Source organism: Clarias gariepinus, chromosome 1, assembly GCF_024256425.1.
Source record: "Clarias gariepinus isolate MV-2021 ecotype Netherlands chromosome 1, CGAR_prim_01v2, whole genome shotgun sequence".
In the NCBI taxonomy this organism is placed as follows: domain Eukaryota; kingdom Metazoa; phylum Chordata; class Actinopteri; order Siluriformes; family Clariidae; genus Clarias; species Clarias gariepinus.
In genome coordinates, this window is record NC_071100.1 from 12,253,809 (window position 1) to 12,270,491 (window position 16,683).

A 16,683-nucleotide genomic window follows, 5' to 3' on the forward strand; every position below is an offset into this window, starting at 1 on the left:
TGTTATTACTAAATGAAAATTTTCATGTGATAAATGAAAAAAAAAATGTCATCGGTTATTTAGCGTAGGCTGTAAACTGTAGGCCTGCCCTATACAAATCTAAAATAAAAAATTGTTTAGCCTGGATTACAAACGCTACTTTCTAAATGTTTAAAATGTGTCTCATTATCTTGTTATTAATATGACTTGATTTATCGTTCATATTCATAATAATATGTTGTTGCCAGTTTACACGGCGATGTTTCCAAGCACTTTCAGGCAGTTTTCATTTGAATTACAACGCCTAGTATGTCTATTTATTGGTCGCGGGGGCGGGGCGGGTTGTAAAAATAGATACAGTGGTGCGGGGCGGGCTGGGACGGGCCGAATAATTTCATAAAAGCGGGACCGCGGGTTGGAAAAATACCCGACCCGCGCATCACTAACGAGGTGCACCGTTCCCTTGCACCTCCAGGGTGCACATTCGATTCCCGTCTCTGTATTGATGGAGTTCTTGGTCGTGCTTGGTGGGTTTCCTTAAGGTGCTCTGGTTTCCCTCCCAACAGTCCAAAGACAATTGTCTGTAGTGTGTGAATGAGTGTGTGGGTACGTGTGTGTGTGCCCTGTGATGGATTGGCACCTGGATTGGTCCAGAGTGTACCCTGCAGCCCTGTATACAAGATAAAGCGGTATAGACGTTGAGTGAGAGTGAGCGCTTATAACCAGTTGGAGTGATGCATTTTTGACCCAGCTTGACCTTTAAAATGTATTTAAAAAATAAACATTTATTACTTCGGCTAAACTTATTTTTTTTTATTATATTTCCTGATTCAAACTGAAGCAAAAATGTTCATCCTGATGCCACAGCTGTCTGTAACCAGGAGGAATGATAAAGGATTGGTAAAGTCTAAACGAAAGAGAAAAATAAGAGGAAAATTTATGTAAAATAGTTTTTTTGTATCAATAAACTGGATGATGTTTAAAGACGGGCAAGTAACTCATGAAAGATAGCACACACGAAACAGGAACTTGCTCTCCATCCATCCATCCATCTGTGATGCATCCTAGGGAACATAAACAGCAACACTGATTCACAAGGTTTTTTTTAAAAAACAGTTTCATGGCTTGTGACATTTCCGGAGTGGCCCTGCGCTCGTACCATGTAACATGGGTTTTTTTTTTTTTTTTTTTTTGTAAGAAAACCACCAACACAGGAAGTATACACACATAATGCAGAAGTCGATACTTCCTTGCACAAAAATCGAACGAGTTGTTCTTTCAACCTGCGAGGTTCATAAGGTCAGGGTTAGAGAATAACGAGACGGCCGTCACAGCTCTTGTGTCATCTTCGTTTTAATTATTACAAAGTCATGATCCTCTCTCCAACCTGGTGTGTGAATCTTTACATATCAGTCAGTATTAAAACATACCCATGAACTGTACAGGACATTCCATCAGATTGCTCACTCAGCTGTTGGAGCAATCATGTAGGCCTTAAAAGATTTACACAACTGGCTTTGTGGCTTTGAGCCTGTTACTTAAGACACACACCCACCCACACACTCACACACACACACACACACACACCGCACAGACACCTCTTTGCTTCTGTCAGCTTTCACAACTCTGAGAGCTGAGCTGGCGGAAATTGTTTAACCCAACATTCTCGGTTTTGAAGATCAAACGTCGCGATGTGAACCTCACCGAGACAGACGGAGATTCGAACAGCACCGGTAGTGACACGGCCTCAGATCTGATGAAACTGTAGCTGTCTGTTCACCAGGCTAAACTTTCACTTCCTGAGAGGAGCCGAACCGTCAGCGTCAGCGGGGCCGTCGCTCATCAGCGCCGCGTACTCTCTCTGGTGCGCGAAGAGCCGCAGGAAGACGGCGTACTTCTTCCTGTAAAAGCTGACAAACAAAGTCGAAATGGCGAAATGAATTCTTAGATACCAGACTGTGAGAGGAAAGCGATCAACAGAGTAGTGATGGAGCAGCGGCAAAGCAAACCGGCCCAGGAAATACTTCCCAGTTTCAAAGTTTGACTTGATCAAAAAGCGACGTCATCCTTTGTTATTCATTTATAGTAACGTTTAAAGTCCTTGAAGTGGGTTAGTTCCTTTCATCCGCCTCTCTTTCGTTCTCTCATTAGGTTAAGAACAAAAGACGCAGCTTTTTGTCCTGAGCTTTACCGTTAAGTCCTACACTGAAGACTCCGTCCATAAATATAACGCAGGCTTATCTATATCCATTATTAATAATGTATTAATGTAATAATGTACACATAATGCATTAATATTATCACATTATTATTACATTGTCCACATCCAAAGGCCTGTGTGAGCTGTTACCATGGAAACAATGAGACATTAAAAAGAAATGAATCAACGTCCAATCAGAACGCAGAAACGTGTGATTAAAGTCTGGTGCAGTGGAGTGATTAAACCGTTCTGTCTCGGGTGGGTCAGGGTTCATCAGTGTGTTGAGCTGAGAGGTGTGAAAACCACAGGCCGATTTTATCAGAGTGTTTCCGAAACGCAGATCACCTTACAGTAAACTTGGGGCAGATACGATCTGTCAGTGTACTGTATGTACAGTTATTGAGGTGAGGACGTTTACCCACCTGGAATGAGAAAACAGATTTATCAGCCATGATTTGGACTGTTACTACAGTGCTGTGAAAAAGTAATTCCTGTTTTTACACAAAGGTCTTTAAGCATGCTTGACTGTTTCCTAGTTTCTGTGATTTCTTGATTCAGCAGCTCTGGCAGTAATCAGGTCTGCGTGTGGCAAATAAAATGGAACGCAATTTTAAAAAAAAATTTTTTTTTAAATGTGGTTAATCATTGTTCTTTCAAGATTAAGCAATTACGTTTTCACATAAGGTTAGACAGGGTAACTGGTTGCTAGGAGACAAGGGAGTCCGTATTGTCTGGGTGGGAGGAGCATACTCTCTCTCTCTCTCTACGGTTAATCTGAGCAACACTGAGTGCTTTGATCTATGAGTTTCTCCCAAAACCTTTCATAACTAATGAGCTAAACAATTACGTACTGTTATCTTTTTTATTACAACGTTCTTTAATAAACAATTGTTAAAATTGTTAATAAAAAATTGTTTATAAATTAACAAGTATCCTGACTTTATTCAATTCATATCTCTTTCTTAAAATCATTCATAACTAACGTAGTCTGTAAACTCGTTCACCAATAAAGAAGTAATTACTTAGTCATCTTTTTTGTACTTAATATTTTTTGGTTTCTCGAAAACCATATAGTACACAGTACAGTACTTTTTTATCTCTTTTGATAGAACATTCTTTCTTCGAGTGCTTCCTAAAACCCTTTGCAAATAACTTACTACATAAACAAGTAAGTATTCTAACCTATTCATAATTCACTAAGTACTTCATCACCGTTATTAACATTCTTGAATTCATAATTGTTCCCCAGAATCGTTTGTGAATAGCGTAGAATGTGAACTCATTCATATATTAACAAGGAAGAGTTGAGTTATCTTCTGCAAGAACATTTTTTACTTACAACCAACAAGGAACTGGACAGATTCATCAGTCAGAACGTACTCTTTTATATCTCTTTGGAGACAACAAAAATCACATGACTCCGTTTGACCAATCAGGTCTTCAGCCGGTGTTCTATAAACTTATCCTACCTGTGAATCCGTCCTACATACACTTACTTGCGCATCCGCAGACGAAAGTTTCCGTGTCTTTCTCTACTTTTGCGGAACGCCCATAAATCCATGCTGCTACTAGTGGGATGTATAGAATGCTTTTTTCATGTTATAGTGATTATATGTTAACTTCAATTATACATTTAGTGTTACTTTAACAGTCTATGTATATATAAGTATATTTCAGAACAGAATTAATCGCCAACACACGTGTTGTACGTTTTTATGCGTCCCTGGCATCATATACTGTACGAAGCATGTTTCACTTGCGAAAGAACAGTTTCTAAACCTCCGACAACCCATATACTGAATACACTGACTCACTGGGGTCACGGCAGGCCTGGCTTTCCCAGAGAACTCGGGGCACTAGGTGGGGTTCACTTTGGACAGGGTGCCAGTCTATCACAGGGCACACACTCTAACACATTCGCCTAACCTGCAGGGAGAACCAAGCACATGCAAACTCCACACACACACACACACACACACACACACACATAGACCCGAGACCGTGAAGGTGCGAGGCCACAGTGCTAACCACTACGCCACCGTGCCATCTACAGTACTACATAAACACTTTGGTAAATGAATGAGTAACCTGACCCTTTTGTTATTTAAATACAATGTAATGATTTAATAAATTATGTCGTGTGTTAGAACATTCAAATATTCACAAGTGTTCGCTAAAATCATTGATTTATTAGCATTTAAATACGTTTATAAATGAATGATCAAGTACTTAAATTGATTTCTTAAACTATTTGTCAATAACCCAGTCTGTAAAATCATTAGTAAAATAATAATAATAATAATAATAATAATGGAAATTTGTATTTACGTGTATTTTATAAATGTCCCCTTTTTCTCTAAAGATTTTGTTACACGTCTACACAAATTTAGCAATTAATTGGCTCCTTATACAAAGGATGTACCTCCTGTCGATGAGAAAATAGTTTAGTGCGCCACCTGTAGGATTATAGAGGAACTGCTAAATATCTTAATAGCAAACATATAGAAATTTTAAATGAATTAAAATATCGATTTAGGAGATCATATATGAACGATTAATGTGAAAATGCCACATACTGTACTTAGGGGAACCCGTAGGATTAGGCAGGTGCCACAGTCCATTCTGCGTGAGGAGGAAGAGGTCATGCTTATGGTATAGAAATGGACACACCCATACGTTCGTAGCATTTCAGTCGTTAGGAAACAGACCAATGGGCTGACCTGACCTGCGGGTGATCAGACGATGCGGAGGAGGCCAGCGGATTATGAGATCGTCCCAGACGTACAGTAGAAAGCTCGGGACGTAATACTCACATGGTCATTTTAGGACACACGTATTCATAATGGATTGAAGCCAAAACAAATTAGTCCATTGGTGTGAATACCACAAACGCGATGGAAAGATTAGGAGAGTTTTCTGAGACAGCACCATTAATTTCATACCTACAAAGTAAGACAAACTTCGACATATAAGGGATAACACTGAAGGGCATGATGTAAACAGATAGAGTCTAATTCAGACATGGGTCGGGAGGGGGATCTAACAATAACACCAGTGATTTACCAGGCCCTTGGTACGATAATTACACCATCAGTCATACGGATTGCAACCGTTCACCCGGAATAAATCTCTTCCAAAGGAATTCTGGAGCTTGAGATTAAAACTAGAGGACATTAAGGAATTATGGAATATTTTCCCTAAACCTTTCATAACTAACGTATTACATAATCCTGTTTGGAAATTAATGATTAAACTGACCCAGTCGTGGCTCACTAAATACAGGACATTGTTATGCAAAGCTTGCTTACAGTTCCACCTCAAAAAGACAGAGGGTGCTATATTCCACACAAACATCACTCACTATACACGGTCTATACCACTTTATCCTGTATACAGGGTCACGGGGGACCCGGGGCCTATCCCAGGAGACTTAGGGCACGAGGCGGGGTGTGGGAGGAAACCGGAGTACCAGGAGGAAACCTATGCAAACTCCACGCACACAGACCCCGAGGTGGGAATCGAACCCAGAACCTGGAGGTGCGAGGCCACAGTGCTAACCACTACACCACAAACTTTCACCCAAGTCCTAATATTATTAAATAGGTTATTTATACATCAATCATTTTAGCTTTACAAAAATAAATAAATAAACACTTCAATCCATTTACGTTGAATCAAAAATGTACCAGAATAATTGCAGAAGATGAATTTATTTGCAAATAATTTTCGAATAGAACTTTTTGTGCTCCATCTTTTGCAGACTGTTTGTTTCTCATTTAAAAAATGTAAATGTTTGATTTGAAATATATAGTCAGTGGAAATATGTTTGCCTTGCTTACTTAAAAAAAAAAAAAAACAAAGAAAGAAAAAAAGAAAACAAGCATAATCCAATCGTTTTTTAATTTTAAACTGTCAATCATAAACAAATTGGAAGAATTAAGAATTGAAATATGAATAATATAATATAATATAATATAATATAATATAATATAATATAATATAATATAATATAATAATTTAGACTAAAAGTCCAGAATCAGGAGCTGGCCTACAATTAGCGGGAAAATGGAATAAAAACTCCTGAATAGATATTTGTACATTTTTATAAATATTAAATCAAAACATTTTATTTTGAATTTCTGTCTATTAAGTGAGTTTATTTGTGACATGCAAAATGCAAGCTTTGAAATAAAGACGGTTATCACAATTTTTGCTAATATGTAACTGTATACCGCGCTGGTGTTGGCTTCTCGTTCCTGATTGGGCAGAAAGTGTGAATTAATTTAAGCTGCAGCTCTGATAGAAACAAAAAAAAGGCAAATCGCAGCGAGAAAAAGAAAGAAAACTTTTATAAAAAGAAATAGAAAATAATCACCTTTATTTTCCTGTAACAGCACGACATGGAGTGTTTCATTGCGTACTCATGAATCTAGAAATGTGACTCGTAAATGTCACCAACATAACGGACTTCTCACCTCTCGAGCTTGAGGTTAGGTCGAACCACTTTTCCGATCCTGGCCATCTTCTCCATGGCTTCCTGTAAAACACGGCGAGACGTCTGATTTAGCTGAGCAGACATCATCGTTTAACACCTGCTCTTGCACTTTTTTCCCCCAATAACAGGAAGGGAAAAAAACACTTCAGCATAAATCTGCCCTTTGGTTGACCTTTATGTGGGTTGAGGACGTGGACCTGACGAAGGTTCTTTTGATGTGGGTTAGTGGCGTCTTAGGAACGGAGCAAAGACCTTCGATATGGCACGTCTCCCTGACACCCCGACCTCGTTGTGAGCTCTAAGCTTTAAGACTTCAGAGTGAGAGACGGAGTGTGTGCGAGGATACTGAGGCGATGCAGCGCCCCCTGGAGCATATATGCGTGAAGGACTTGCTCAACATTGGAAGGAACCTCTGAGCCCTAACCATTTGAGCCAAAGATAATAAGAACCTTGTGACCTGTAGATCTTTACACTTACATCATACATTCTGGTTACCACCAACTAAGTTCCTTTCTTACTTAAGAGAAATAATGCGGTTGCAGGCACTTGGATGATGACGATGATGATGATGATGGTGGACGGTGAAGATGCGAGGTCTTCACTGTAACTCTACCTGGATGGAGGTGTAATCCTGTGAGGCGCAGGCTCCCAGAACAGCAGCCCCGACCAACACGGCCTCTCTCTCCGCAGGCAGGGCGATCGGCAACCCTGCACCACACACACACACACACACACACACACCTCGTGACCTTGTGATCTCGTGACCGACGCGTTCCCTAACCCGACCCGAGGACGCACGTACCCGTGACGTTGGCGTGCATCTGCACGAACAGTGGGTTCTTACTGAGCCCTCCGCACAGGAACAAGGTCGCGATGTCGTGTCCCGCGTCTCTCATCGCGTCCAGGATGTGTCTGGTGCCGAGCTGCGATTGAAAGAAAAGTATAAAGACGGCTGCGTGGGTCGTAATGAGAGGTTAGAGCAAACTAGTTTAAACTCACAGCAATCGCTTGGAGAGTGGCGAGGTAGAGGAGAGACAAGTCGTCCAGCGTCTGGGACAAAGACAGTCCGATAACCTGAACGAAGCAGAGTGTCATTGTTATTGTTTAGTAGAAGTAATACAAACTTTATAACGTAAAGCACATGGTGCTGAAAAATCCCTCCGCGCTCACCATGCCCTTCAGGCTCGGGTCGGCCAGAGGAGACCGGTTGCCGTGGAAATCAGGCCACACGTGCAGGCCCGCAGTCAGCTCGTCTACATCCGTCAGGTGTTTGGCTTTTTCCTCCAGATGTGCGTTCAGACAGGAGTAAATATGAACTCCACTGGAAAGAAAAAAAAATTGTTCAATCCTTAAATGAATATCTAAAATGTCGGTATAAAATATATCTCGTAAGTGGTTTATTGTAACATTTATAGCGTTGTAATGTCCATGTCACATGACCCTAATGTCTCATACCCTATTTCACAGAATGGATAAATAATATTGACTAGGTTGTCCTTTTTTCATCAAAACACTGATGCGCTGTGTGTTTTGACACCTTTCCATCAGAACCAGCGGTAATCTTTTCACCAGTTTGATCTACACCAGCGCTTCCATTGGACGGGACTACACATCCGTGACCTGGTCTGTCACAGGGTCAGTGGTTTTCATTCCTCGGATCACTGCAGACATCCAACAAGACCTGCCGTTTTGGAGTGGCTCTGACCGTGTCGGCCCTTCTCACAGTAGCTACATTTTCAATATCTTGTTAGATTGGCAGCTGGAAGTGGGCGGGATCTACTATATTAGGTCAAGCTTTTTTCCTGAAGTCGGTTTGTTAAAAGGAAGCTTAAGGATTTCATTGATTTCGACAAGGGCCAGATTGTGATGTCTAGACAACTGGGTCAGAGCGACTCCAAAACCGCAGGTCTTGTGGGATGTTCCTGGTCAGGACGAACCAAAAGTGATCCAAGGAAGGGAAACCAGTCAACTGGAGGCTCACTGATGGATATGGGGAGTGGAGGCTGGCCCGTGTAGTCCGATCCATAGGAAGTGCTAGTGTAGATCAGACTGAGGAAATGGTTCATGCTGGTTGTGATAGAAAGGTGTCAGTTTTGGACATTGCTGTTTTGATGGCATATGGGGGACCAACTCAATATTAGACAGGTGGTCATAATCTTATGGCTGATTATGGTATATTACAATAACAAATCACTTAGAGTTTTATTTAAATGTTCTAAACGTGAACACAGTAGACCTTTAAACCTAAACATTAGAACATCGAAACTGTTTCAAAGCCTTTACATCATAATGACGCCCCCTTCTATTGGTGTGTTTTCTCTCTTTTAAAGAAGAAAGACAAGTCCAAGCCCATACTCATGTCTTCAGAATTTTCTTATTAAAAAAAAAAACATTAGTAAATATTTATAAAAAATATATACCTTTTCTCCGCTCGCTCTTTTAACTGAGGGAATGCAGCGTGTCCTGTCACCATGTGATCAATCTGGGTGGAAAAACAAAAAAAACAAAAAAATTATATAAGCGCTCTACCACACTAGATCAAAAGTATTGGAACACCTAGCTAATCGATCTTAAGTGTGGTTCTTCTCTAAACTGTATGGCGAGGCATTACAGACTCCCTTCTTTTGTAACTAAGAGGCTCAGATTATTTGTTCCAGCATGACGTGATGTGTAACGTCCCTGTGCACAAAGCCAAGTTCATGCACGGTGTGTTAAGGTTCGAGTGAACGATCCCGAGGAGTTGAGATCTAACCAGCTTTGAGATGAGCTGGAACTGGAGCCTCTTCCAAACCTGAGCTCACTAATGTCGAACGACCACTCATCAACAAAATCCAAAAGTGGACGTGAAGAGTGACACGTATAATCACGGGAAAGTGGAATAAAGTTTGAGCGTATAGTCCCTGATTGGACAGAGAGAGAGAGAGGATCAGAATGGTCTTAGACGTCTCTCCTCAGACAGACTGCACGGTGTTGGACTGACCAGTTGTCCCGTAGCGCTCTGACCTCCCTCATTGAGCCACAGGTCAGGGACCATGGCGGACAGGTATGGACCCCACACGCCTGGGACAAACAGAGGCTTTTGGCTCACCTGCAAAACACACACACACACACAAGCATGCACACAAACACCTGGAATATTCAATTTCAAATGATTTATCGAGGACATTATCGGCTATTCTATTAAATCAAGGGGATTCAGTTCACAAAGACACACAGAGAGAATATGGTTATTATTACTATTATATCTATGAACTCACGGCCATGTGACAGGACGACGTGCCGCAGATCAGAGCGACGCGTGACGTGATTGGCTGATTTTCACACGGCAGGTCATGGCTGCTCACATCCGCTCCGATAACGCCTAGGAGGAACCCAGAAGAATGAATCCTTTATTTCTGATCCGCCCGTGTTCCACTACACCGAGCTTCAACACCCAGCCCTTTGGCGATTAATCAGCAGGTCGTACTGTCTAACCCACCCAGTCCTCCTGCATGGGCGTCGATCAGAGACGCTCCCACGGCTGTTCCTGGCTCCAGACCCAAACCTGCAGCCGCCTCCGGACTCAGTCCTGCTCCCAGAGGGCTGCCGGGACAACACGTCTTCTCTCCTACACGCAGGGTGAGACGGACAGAAATACACTGCCAGTCATAAGTTTGGACACACCTTCTAAATCCTGATTTTTATCAGACAGTTTCATCACGGTGCTTGATGGGTTTTGCAAATGCACTTGACACAATACTGTTCATACAAGAACTTTTCCAGAACAGCAGACCTTCATGTATTTAAAATCTAGTATTGTCCTAGATTGTTGTAAATAAAGGCAAACTTGTGTGCAAACTTTGACGCCGCGGGCTCATGTCTGGTGCAGGAGAAAAGTCTCTGAGGACAATGAGACCAAACTGTCCCTGCTCTTTTAGTGTGATGGAAGGCATTGCATCACTCCCCTGTTAATCTGCAATACTAGCCAATCAGGACCTTTGAATTACAGCTTATTGATTGTCCATAAAATGATAAAAAGAAACAAAAACATCTTCAATCGATGTGTAGGAATCATTTATAGATAGTTTACGGAAGAACTCTCCAGTGTTTGTAACTAGTTTAACGTTTCTGAGGTGTATAGAAACATTTTCTGTTTTTGTCTAATTTAGTCGTGTCCAATTCCTCCGCGCCACTAGGGGGCTCCACATTGAGGCTACTTTGACTGTTTATTTCTGAGGGCCGAAGACTATCACGTGTTTCCGCATCTTTTGAACTGCTCGCTCACGCACCATAGGGGGCGGAGTTACACTCTCGGAGGACAGCGCTATCCGCCGCTTCCGTTTGCGTGAGCTCACAGAGCCGTGATCAATGTGCTCTCATCCCTCCCCTCTGAGAGAACTCGGCCAATCAGCTCAACAATCTCCATTGTACATACTGTATAAATTCATTTATTTCCAAACACGACTTACCGATTTTTGAATGATTGTTCTCGATCAAGTCCTCGAGACCGATGGCCGTCCAGAAACTGTCGTCCCAGCCGTCTGGCGGAGAATAAGCCCACTTACACACCAGAGTGCACAGAGATCTAGGAGATAGCAGGCACACTCAAAGGTCAGTCATACTGTATGCAGCCATGGAGACGATCCAAACAAGTCTGAGCAAACAAACCCGAGTGGTACAACGGAACCAAACAGAGTCCTCAAGCACACATCAGACATCACACCAGGTTCAGTTAAATAAATAAACAAAAGAATAACAGCTCACCTTACTAAAGAACCTGTTGCCTTCCAGGACAAAAAGTCTGGCAGGTCGAAGAAGTGTGCGGCTTCCAACCAGCAGCTCTCCCTCAGATTCTAATGGAAATATAGAAACGTTGATATTCAATGAATGGAATCCAGCCAACCTCAGATATCGTTGTTCCTCCAAGACCTTCAACTTTAGAGACTGTATTATTTAAAAGAATTGTAAAAGATACTTGATAACCATTTATTGCGAGAAAGATTTGTTGGTGTTTTAATTACGGATGTGATGAATTGGTGTTCAGAATTTGAAACCGTTTAAAAACGTATTAACCGTTTGATCTTATTTGTGTTGCATCATTTTTCTCCCTATCTCACATAACAGTTTTCTTATCCACCACAAGGGGGGGTGTGATTTAGGAAAAAAGCTGAACATTTTGCACACCCAATGAAAGCCACGTATATAATAAACTAGAACATTCTAGGCTCGTTTCTTTTCCAATTTTGGAAAGTAAGAAATTCAAATGAACAAATTGAGCACTTGAGTGTTTCGCTCTGATTTCACACATCCGGTGATGATTCTTAGATGAATGTAGCGCTCGCCTCTTTCAGCCACAGTAACTTGGGCGGCTGCATTTCGGGGGACATGACCCCGCCGACGGCGCTCAGGACTCTGTGGTCCGTGGCCGTGATGCGAGACGCTTGTTCCATCGCTCTGTGGTCCATCCACATGACCACGTTCCTCTCCTGGACACCTGATAGAGGAATGGAAGAAGGTTGTGAAGAATTGTGTGAATGTAAAAAAAAAAAAAACAGAAAAAAACTAATTATGACCATAAATGTGCTGAAGTTAAATTAATTTGTTGTATACATTAAATATCGAGAGAACTATTGGCACCCTTGGTAAAGATGGTCTGAGAACTTTCTCAGTATTTTCCTGATCTTATCATGCATTCCTAGTTATGCGACTGTCAACAAACTATTTAAAAAAAACTGTTTGTTGTTGTAGTGCAACTGTTTATAACATTTTATATTTTTCATTCCTACATATTTGTACCCAAGGGTGCCAATAATTCTGCACTGTATCTGACTGTATCTTCGGACAGCCTCATAGAACTTTTATCGTGTCAGTTGTAGCTGTTTCAACACACACACACACACATACACCCTGAGCTACTCACCTTCTTTATTAACTGCAACAGGCTGAAAGTTTTGGTCCAGAACCACCAACGAGCATGTGGCATCAAACCCGATCCCTCTCACACGCTCCTTCGGGATGCCTTCAGTCACTCTCTACAGAGAGAGAGAGAGGAGAGAGACTCTATCCTGGTCACATGACCAATAAAGGCAAACTGTGTTAAGGGCAGAGTTATAGAAGTTACACTTATATACCTTCACCGTGGTGCAGCATTTGGCCCAGATGTCATCTGAAGACTGTTCGTAATAGTCAGCCTGGGGTTGCCAGATGTGTATGGGCTCCTCCGCCGTGGCTGTAACACGGCCATCGTGGGAAACCAGCGCGGCTCGGACGCTGCCACTGCCCACGTCCACGCCCACATAACACCGGTTGTCTACAGACGAGGAGCTCGTCATTTAACTGTCGGCGTAGAAACAGACATACAAATGTGTGGTATTAAACAGAGCTACACATACACAGAGGGGCTGTTCCAAAATCTCACCCTTCTGCCCACCTCAACGCCATGGGCTCTAGAGCCTTTTGGCACACTGGCCCTCTCTCATAACCTGATGTTATTCATTCATTACTTGTTTGAATTTTGGATGGTGACCCTTGGTGACTAAAGAAAATGCATTATTATTATAATTATTATTATTATTACTAATAGTCCACCCTTTGCAGCTATAACAGCTACAACTCTTCCGAGAAGGCTTTCCACAAGGTTAGTGATGTCAGTCTCCGCTCTAATTCATCCCAGAGGTGTTCTATCGGGCTGAGGTCAGGACTCTCCTCCATGTCTCTGTAGACCTTGCTTTGACTGTGCACTGGTGCGCAGTCATGTTTGAACAGGAAAGCTTTATCTCCAAACTGTTCCCACAAATCAAGGAGCATGAAATCGTCCAAAATGTCTTGGTATGCTGACGTTAAGAGTTCCTTTCTCTGGAACTCAGAGGCCGAGCCCAACTCCTGAAGAACAACCCCACATAATTCAGTAATCAGGCCTCCACCAAACTTTACACTCGACACAATGCAGTTAGACAAGTAGTGTTCCCCTGGCAACCACCAAACCCAGACTCGTCCATCGGATCGCTAGACAGAGAAGCGTAATTTGTCTCCTCTGCTCCAGAGTCCAGCGACATCGTGCTTTACACCACTGTGATGCTTTGCATAGCACTTGGTGATGTACAATTTGGATCTTGGAAATCCATTCCATGAAGCTCTCTACACACCATCCTTGAGCTAATCGGAAGGCCGCGTGAAGTTTGGAGGTCCCAATCATTGTTATAATACCATTAAAACGTGACTGTGGAATAGGTAGTAGAGAGGAAATTTCACGACTGGACTTTATTGCACAGGTAACGTCCTATCACGGTATCACGCTGGAATTTACTGAACTCCTGAGAGCGACACATTCTTTGGTTTTATATTATATTATTGATTTATACACCTGTAACCATGGAAGTGATTGGAACACCTGAATTCAACGGTTCGGATGGGGGGGGGGTGAATACTTTTGTACTTTTGTCAATATCGTGTATAATTCATTATTTATCCATATATAAATTAAAAGATTTATATATGAATATATGATTCATCTATAAGTGAAAAAAGAATCCATTATAACAAAAGAATAAAAAAGAACACAGTGTATTTAAATTTGATACATTGATGCATATTCTCAGGGGGCGGGTCCTCCTGGTCACGTGACCTAAATCCTTTAACACTATTAAGCTTTTATACACCTGGAGTAAACCCTCTGTACGGATATTATTCACAGAAGTTCTCTGTGTTTCTGTTTTGTGATTAGAAATCCCATAAATCTTATTAATTCGAGTTAAAAATTCACCATACAGAGGCATCTACAGTATCTAATGAGATAAAGACAGAACTACACACACACACACACACACATGCGCGCGCGATGTAAGACCTTTACATCTTTATGAGCATGCACTAAATATGCGTTATGTCAGATTAATACATCCATACAGTTTATTAAAACGCTCATACCCGGAAATGAGACGCGCTGATTTAAAAACAACACGCAAAAACCCAAACAATGTGAGTGAGCGTGCGGACTTTTGAGCTACGGAGAGAGAGGAGGGTCAAACCGCGAACCGCGGAACTCACTGAGGGACTGAGGCACCGCCAGGGGGGGAAACCCAGAGAAATACTGTATACCAAGCACACGTGTGTGCATGAGTATTACACAAACACATAAAATTAAATAGTAATGTAATAAATAAATAAAAATAACAATAATAATAATAATAATAATAATAATAACAACAACACCTCTGTATAGTGCATGGGGAAGTGACTGGAGTTGTTGGTCAGATGGTCCCTCAACCACTCCTCATCCCACAGTTTAACATATCCTATGTCACATGTTTTTATCTACTCATGCACTTTTACACTGCTGTCACTTTTAACTACTATAACTCCCTGAACATCTCATTTTTCTGAAGTCTAATTGTCGTCTCATCCAGTGGCTGAGGGGTTTGAGCACTGGCTGGGAATCGAACCCGGCCTTCCGCATACCAGGCGAAACACCTACCACTGAGCCACCAGTGCCCCTCTTTCTATAGTCTAATTGTTTTATTTAATTGTTTATCATGTCTGCATAATTATGTACAAAATCATTCAGTATTTCCATATATAATGGAATATCATTTTAAAATTAATAAATAAATAACATTACAGGAGAATATATGCATGGCTGTAAAGAAAAATATATATAGTACGAGACAGACCAGTGTTCAGGTGGGAACAAATGGGATTTGCATAAAAATAGAAAGGAAGCGAGTGTGAAGATCTCGTATTCTCCAGCAAGCTCAGTAAAACCTAACAGCTGTTTTCTTATAAAACTACACAAATCTGTGTCTAAAACTCTTGATTTTAAGCAACGAGTTTTCCTTTTAAATATTGACTGTTTATTTTATTTTTATATTATTATATTTATATTATATTATATTTATTTATATTTACTTTATAGAAGTTTTTTTTATGCAGAAATGTTTTCAAAAGAATCTTTTGCTTATGCCATATTTTTCTATGTGCCCAAGACTTTTGCGCAGTACTATAAGTAAAACAGCTATTAGGTTTTACTGAGTTCTTCATTAATAAAATTTATATTTTAATATTAGGCATTGCTATTACAGTCTATGACAAACCCTGCACACGTCCCACGAACATAAGAGTTAGTACAGTATTATGTTTTAACTATGACGTAAGTAATACTAAAAACAATCCACAGAGTGAATATTAAACTGAATCACACGAGTACTATCATAACAAAATGAACTTCAAACGCATTAAACGTAGCAACACACACTCTGATTTTAATCTTGACTCGATACAGTGCATGTTTAAAGCAGGAAGAATTCATGCCCTTCACAGTTACTCACACTTTACAGACACAGACACTCGTAAAAAAACCTGCCAGCACATGAACTCGTAGGTGTTGAGGAACGGCCGAGTCGCCTGAGTGATTCATCAAAGTGATTGGTTAAAGTTATTCATCACAGTCAGACAGGATGGTGTTGTTGTGGCAGGCTGTAGTGCTGCAGTGTGAGCGATGAGAAAGTGTGTATATCTCGGTGTTTCTCTGTGTGTGTACTCCAAGACTCTTCTTCATGACAGATAAAATGTGAGTTTACTACAGTGGAATTGGCAGCCTTTACATGGAAATCACATGGTTCACATCAGTTCTATAATCAGGGTCTCAACACTTTACATATTTCACACACACACACTGCATGTGATTTAACTTTCACATTACTTTTCTATTTATATTTGCATGTGATTTTTAAAAAATATATATTATGCTTTGATTGTATACATGAATCATTTCTCATTTCATGTAATTGTATAAAATGAACAATTGACTATCATTCACGTGTGATTTTCACACGGTTTGCTTACACCTACCTACGTGATTTGTAATTTTAACATGCCACCGTGTGGGGAAACGTATTTCCAAGTGATTTTTGCTCTGTATTTGCTTATTCTAATACGTGAGTATTCACGTGATTAATTTACCTAGATTAAATCCCCCATCCCCTCCCCCACCCAATGTGACTCAGTAATTTTTTTACTTACTCATCGTCTATAC

The 16,683-nt window shown here is 41.0% G+C and overlaps 1 protein-coding gene across 1 annotated transcript; it reads right to left on the reverse strand.

The window, feature by feature from the left end:
* Positions 1 to 1,211: 1,211 nt before the first annotated feature.
* On the reverse strand, positions 1,212 to 14,653 carry fggy (FGGY carbohydrate kinase domain containing). The gene is made up of 16 exons (XM_053498046.1): positions 14,580 to 14,653; positions 12,785 to 12,989; positions 12,574 to 12,685; positions 11,996 to 12,147; positions 11,418 to 11,506; positions 11,123 to 11,238; positions 10,153 to 10,281; positions 9,932 to 10,035; positions 9,655 to 9,762; positions 9,095 to 9,156; positions 7,845 to 7,995; positions 7,674 to 7,748; positions 7,477 to 7,597; positions 7,288 to 7,382; positions 6,655 to 6,716; positions 1,212 to 1,889 (listed from the first exon to the last, which is right to left on the reverse strand). The coding sequence occupies exons 2-16, from the start codon at positions 12,983 to 12,985 to the stop codon at positions 1,772 to 1,774; spliced, it is 1,695 nt and encodes a 564-aa protein (XP_053354021.1). The 5' UTR covers positions 12,986 to 12,989; positions 14,580 to 14,653; the 3' UTR covers positions 1,212 to 1,771.
* Positions 14,654 to 16,683: the final 2,030 nt, after the last annotated feature.